Source organism: Lactuca sativa, chromosome 6 (genome assembly GCF_002870075.4).
Source record: "Lactuca sativa cultivar Salinas chromosome 6, Lsat_Salinas_v11, whole genome shotgun sequence".
Taxonomy (NCBI): domain Eukaryota; kingdom Viridiplantae; phylum Streptophyta; class Magnoliopsida; order Asterales; family Asteraceae; genus Lactuca; species Lactuca sativa.
Window position 1 is genome coordinate 168,517,829 of NC_056628.2, and position 6,018 is coordinate 168,523,846.

At 37.6% G+C, this 6,018-nt stretch overlaps 1 protein-coding gene across 1 annotated transcript; it reads right to left on the bottom strand.

Moving 5' to 3' along the window:
• Positions 1–1,231: 1,231 nt before the first annotated feature.
• LOC128126659 (zinc finger BED domain-containing protein RICESLEEPER 3-like) lies at positions 1,232–2,814 on the bottom strand. Its single transcript, XM_052764500.1, has 3 exons — positions 2,636–2,814; positions 2,274–2,408; positions 1,232–2,176 (listed from the first exon to the last, which is right to left on the bottom strand). The coding sequence occupies exon 3, from the start codon at positions 2,074–2,076 to the stop codon at positions 1,285–1,287; it is 792 nt and encodes a 263-aa protein (XP_052620460.1). The 5' UTR covers positions 2,077–2,176; positions 2,274–2,408; positions 2,636–2,814; the 3' UTR covers positions 1,232–1,284.
• Between the last annotated feature and the right edge of the window lie 3,204 nt (positions 2,815–6,018).

The following is a 6,018-nucleotide window of genomic DNA, read 5'->3' on the forward strand; positions in this document are numbered from 1 at the left end:
AAATATGTCAGAAAAAACAACAAAACAACTACAAGCAAAATGAACTCTATCAACGTTTCACCCACGTCGTGCACATCTGGCCAGTTTTGGTCAATATGGCAACATGTACTCTCTTTAACAACTAACATTTGGTCCTTTTGGTCTTTTTGGTCAGTTTTGTAATTTCCACTCATCTTGGACATAAGTTAAATGATTGGTCATTTCCAATTTTCTAGGACTCATTTCCACTTATCTCGGATCTTTGGTCAGTATGGACCAAAGTTCTAAATAACGTGAGGCGTGAACTTGGCGACACTGTCAAAGTTAAGCCATAGCGAGCCATGAAAATTTTCAAGGCATGACTATTTTATATATATTAAAAAAATCTTATAATCATTGAATTTGATCAAATATATCAAATGTAACACCGTAAATTTTCAAACAAAATTTTCATTTTAAAATCACATAATTCTCATTAACACTTTTCACAAAAACCCCAAAGTATCAAATTATCAAAAACACATACCCATAAATTGTTGAATAAAAATCCAGGATCCTCAAACCATAACTCCATCTTGTGTGTACTAGGGCTGTGCATGGGTCGGTTTGGGTCGGTTTTGGACCCCAACCCAACCCAACCCGTAAATGATCGGTTTCTGGTTTTCAGAACCCAATGGCATCGGTTTCTGGTCGGTTCGGTTTCTCGGGTTCTATTATCGGTTTGGGCGGTTTCTCGGTTTCTTGGGTTCAACCCATACACTTACGGTTTCTGGGTTTAAACCCATGGGTTTTGGGTTTAAACCCATTTTCCAGAAATGGAGCAATAAGTTAAATAATTCAAAAAACACTTAATTGAAGTTGAATACTTCAAAAAACATGAGTTTTACAACCAAATTGTCTATTACAACCAAACATACAATCAAACTAAAGCACAAAAGTCCAAAATTGTCAATTAGACGATTACAACCAAACACATTAACACACAATCACTAAAACACAAAGTCCGAAATAGTTAAATAGTCGATTACAACCAAAAGTCCAAAACACGCAAACACGAATCTTCAATCCATATCCATGTAAATCTCTTCACGACTTCCTCATTCATCTACAAACCAAAAAACATTAGTATTGATTAATGATTATTGAGCAATAAACTTGTGTAAAAGTATAAAATTAAAATAATTAAGTTATAAACCTTTAAAATTCAAGTAAAATCCTCATCCATGCAACTCCCTTGACCACACCCCAATTCCTCTACAAACACAAAACAATAGTATGTAATTAATTAATTATAAACATATATAATTACAAACTTATAATTATGTAAAAAATAGTAAAATATTTACCGGTTTCTATTGGCACCAACTTCTCTCGCGTCTCTTCCATATATAAAGTCGTCATATTTTTAAACTGGATATCAATTGGGGTGTCCCGTATCCAATCTTGTGCACAAATCAGAGCTTCGGCAGTCACATGTGTAAGGGAGCTTCTACTTTCATCAATCACCCTCCCGCCAGTACTGAATGCCGACTCTGATGCAACTGTGGAGATTGGCATTCCTAAAACAAGTTTCGCCACTTCAGAAAGTACAGGAAACTTTGTTGAATTAGATTTCCACCACCCCAAAATCTGGAAATCCTCCGCCCGTTTTTCCATCCCATCTGATAAATAAATCTCAAGCTCTGTTTTATTAACCCCATGTCCACGTTGTTCCATAAACCTTTCAAAATCGTCTTCCATATCAACTCCATGCTCAAAATCAAAATAACTAGGTGTAGAAGACGATGCACTCCTTGTCTTTTCACATCTTTCTCTCTCCGTCTTGTTCTTGAAGTGTTGAAACAAGTCCTCTAGTGTTTTGTTGACATGCTCCAAAATTGTTTTTGTTTTGGTAGAATTCTTACCATAAATCAACTCCAAGCAATACTCCAAATAACACATCTTGTTGCGGGGATCTAAAACGACAGCAATGTGAAGCATGAAGTTCATGTTCTCAATGTTGTCCCAATATTTGTCGTATTTTTCTTTCATCGACTTTGCCATCTTTTTCTTTTTCTCGTCTGTGCTTGCACACATTCTAGTTATGCTTGCTTGCATTGTCACAAGTTCCTTAAAAAATATATTTGCTGTCACATACTTGGACCCGGATATCTTTTTTGTGACATTGTAAAAGATCCTCAAATAGTCGATAAAATACCTACCAAAGCAATTAAACAATATCAAATTTCATAATTGAAGTAATATATATATATATATATATATATATATATATATATATATATATATATATATACCTAGCAACCTCCCAATCGTCGGCATCGGGAGTCCCCACAACTTTCTCATTTCTTCTTCTTTTTCTCGTAGTCACTTCACCATCATCAACCTCACTTCCACAAAAAGTTTTAAAACCACTATCAATCGCAAGAAGCCTACAATACAAAATAAAATTCAATAAAAACATTAGTATGTAAATTATAAAATATATATATATATATATATATATATATATATATATATATATATATATATATATATATATATCATACTTAATAGTATATAAAATACCTATCAAACGCCGCCTCATACTTTTCTGCCGTCTCTAACATCAAAAATGTAGAATTCCATCTTGTGTCAACATCAAGGGATGGTTTCTTACTACAATTAATCTTCACTTTCTCAACACAATCTAGGAATGTAGCAAACCTAGCACCCGATGACCTCACATACTTCACAGCATTTCGGATCTTTGTGATGGAACTAAAATGTTCTTCTAACCCGTCCCTAACCACAAGATTTATGATATGAGCACAACACCTCAAATGCAAATATTTGCAATCCGAAAAAGCATGGGGTCCCCTAAGCATGGTCGCTAGATACTGTGACATCCCCAAAATCTCGGCCAGAAAAGACCGATTTTCATTTATGCTTTTAAATATTTTCAGAGTAAATCCTTTTGATTTGAAAGAGTTGCGGAATTTGTTCCCAAAACAAAACATGATAAAATAATATTTATCAAAGCATTTCATCAAGAGATGCATTTCATTATATAATCAAAACTCGGGATGTCATGTTCCGATACAGACCATAAAGCATAAACGATAAACATTACAAGTCATTCAATAAATATATACATATACAGACTTGTAAACAAAACAACAAGATGATCCATCCATCTTACGCCCTTGTGCCACTTCCTGTAATACAAATAAAACTGAGTGGGTCAGGCTTGGGAGCCTGGTGAGCATATAGGGTTTTCAACCCACAATAAATAAGTTATATTTAATTTCACCAACCAATCACTATCCCGATTACCCATTCCCGTTATCCTCACTTTACGTCCCTAAAACAACTATCTCAAGGGACCTAATCTAGGATTTTCATCGGGACGGACATCACTGCGAATGGGTTTCCTCAACAATAGATATCCTAAAGGCAACCATGAGGGGGATAGAGTACACCGGTGAACACATCGTTCACAACACCTACAGGTTATGAACCTGCTAGCGTTCCACTGGACTGTCTAGAAAGAGTCCGTGGTCGTTATCCATACTCTGCTGAATAACTAGATCAACAACAATAACAACATCGAGGCCTCTCATCTGTTTATTACACACCAACTATCTACCCATGTTCTACCCAACATATTAGTAGATAAAAATATATATTTTCATATGTAGTTTAAAGAAAAACCTGTATAGCATGCTTTAATCAACACATATGTCACATAACAGATGAGGCATACACACATAACACATATCTCATAAAGAAATAAGCAGATCTATAAGATAGAAGAGAGTGAATACTCATTCACACATAACACAACCAAATATATACACATAGCACGTATTTTTATATAAAATACTTCGTATTATTGTATTAGAAGAAATAACTACACACTCACTTGATCAGAAGATGATCCGACAGCACTACGGCTTATAGAAGTAGTATTCCTCAGCAGATCTGGAAGATCTCTTCGAAAATCGAACTTCTCGCGGGCAGAGCTTCGACTCGGGAACCGCGCTTCTCGGGATCTTCGGGGTCTCGGGACTTGCCTCGGGGATAGAGTATGATACCGGGGCTTCGGGGTAGCTTCGGCACGAAAAACGATGCAAAAGACTAGAGAGAAGAGAAGAAATTGAACAACAAATGAGGCTGCCTTCGGATCCTTTATATAGAGGCTGGAGCCTCGGAGTACGCGGGGCGTACAGGCGTACGCAGCGCGTACGCGTCCGAAATCGTCATTGCATGCGTCATCCGAAGTGTCGACACTATCGGAGTTACGCGATAGCGTAACCTCGTACGCGGGGCGTACTCCGGATTACACCGGTGACACGGCTTCGGATAATACCTTCGATTTATAATTAAATTTAATTACTAAATGATTAATAAACTTCGGAAATTCATAACTTCTTCATACGAACTCCGTTTTCGACGTTCTTTATATCCACGGAAAGGTGAGACCATGCTCTACGACTTTCGTTTAGACTCCGTCGGCTAATTTTGACTTTATTTTTATTAATTATTTTTAATAGGCCGCGACAGAAACTTTCGTTATAAATTCATAACTTCTTCGTTTGACGTCCGTTCTCGCCTAACTTTTTATCGCTTTGCTACCAACAACGAGACCTTCGATCCTCGTTTAGATTGCTTCGGCTAACAACCGCTCGATCTCAAATCGAGTATTTCGGGCTGCACACTGCTAAGCCGGAACTTCGATAAATCATAACTTCCTCATACGAAGTCAGATTTGGGCGTTCTATATATATTCGGAAACCTCGTTTCAACTACTACAACATTAACCAAAGATATTAAATTTATTTCACTCTTAAATTTTGATGCTTATTTTTATTCTTAATTAATCAGACCACATAATTAAGCAATTAAGCACAAAACACATAATACTCAAATAATACAATCTTATTATTTCAAAACGGGTTACAAAGGTTAACCTGGACTATTATATTGCTAAGAACGGCAAGCCCGGAAACACAGGCGTTACAATTCTCTCCACCTTAGAATGATTCCGTCCCCGGAATCACACATCAACAAACAAATGCGGATAGCGACCCATCATGTCACTCTCCGTCTCCCAGGTGAGATTCGGCCCATTCGTGTGTTTCCATCGGACAAGCACTAACCCAACCATCTTGCGTCGCAATTTCTTATTCTTTCGGTCAACAATTGCCTCTGGTTCTTCAATCAACCTTTTGTTCTCATCAATTCTCAATTCAGAAATTGGAATTATGTCGGGAACTTCTCCCGTGAACTTCCTCAAATAACACACATGAAAAGTCTTGTGAATTCCATTCAGTTCTTCGGGTAATTCGAGCTTGTAAGCTTGGTTCCCAATCCTCTGAAGAACTTTAAACGGTCCAATAAACCTTGGACTCAACTTTCCTCTTTTACCAAATCTTATAAGTCCCTTCCACGGCGAGACTTTAAGCAAAACCGAATCCCCAACCTCAAAAGTCATCGGTCTTCGCTTTTTGTCAGCATAGCTCTTTTGACGATCCTGAGCCGCTAACATTCTTTCCCTAATTATTTTCAACTTTTCAGCAGTTTGATGAACCAACTCCGGTCCCATAAACTGCTTTTCCCCAGCCTCAAGCCAACAAGACGGCGTACGACACTTCTGTCCATACAAAGCTTGGTAAGGTGCCATCTTTATGCTCGAGTGAAAACTATTATTATAGGAAAATTCTACCAACGGTAAATGTTCATCCCAATTACCTAGGAATTCCAGAGTACATGCTCTCAGCATATCTTCAAGTGTTTGTATCGTTCGTTCGCTCTGACCATCAGTCTGCGGATGGTAAGCTGTACTTAAACACAACTTGGTACCCAATTCCTCTTGTAGACTTTTCCAAAACCTCGATGTGAAACGGCTATCACGATCCGACACAATCGTTAACGGAACACCGTGAAGCCTCACAATTTCCTTCACGTAAGAATTCGCAAGCTTATCCATAGACCATTTCTCCCTGGCCGCTATGAAATGCGCACTCTTAGTGAATCGATCAACGACCACCCAAATCATGT

Coding starts and splice junctions, on each gene's coding strand:
- LOC128126659 (XM_052764500.1), bottom strand. CDS start 2,076: ATGCAAGCAAGCATAACTAGAATGTGTGCAAGCACAGACGAGAAAAAG.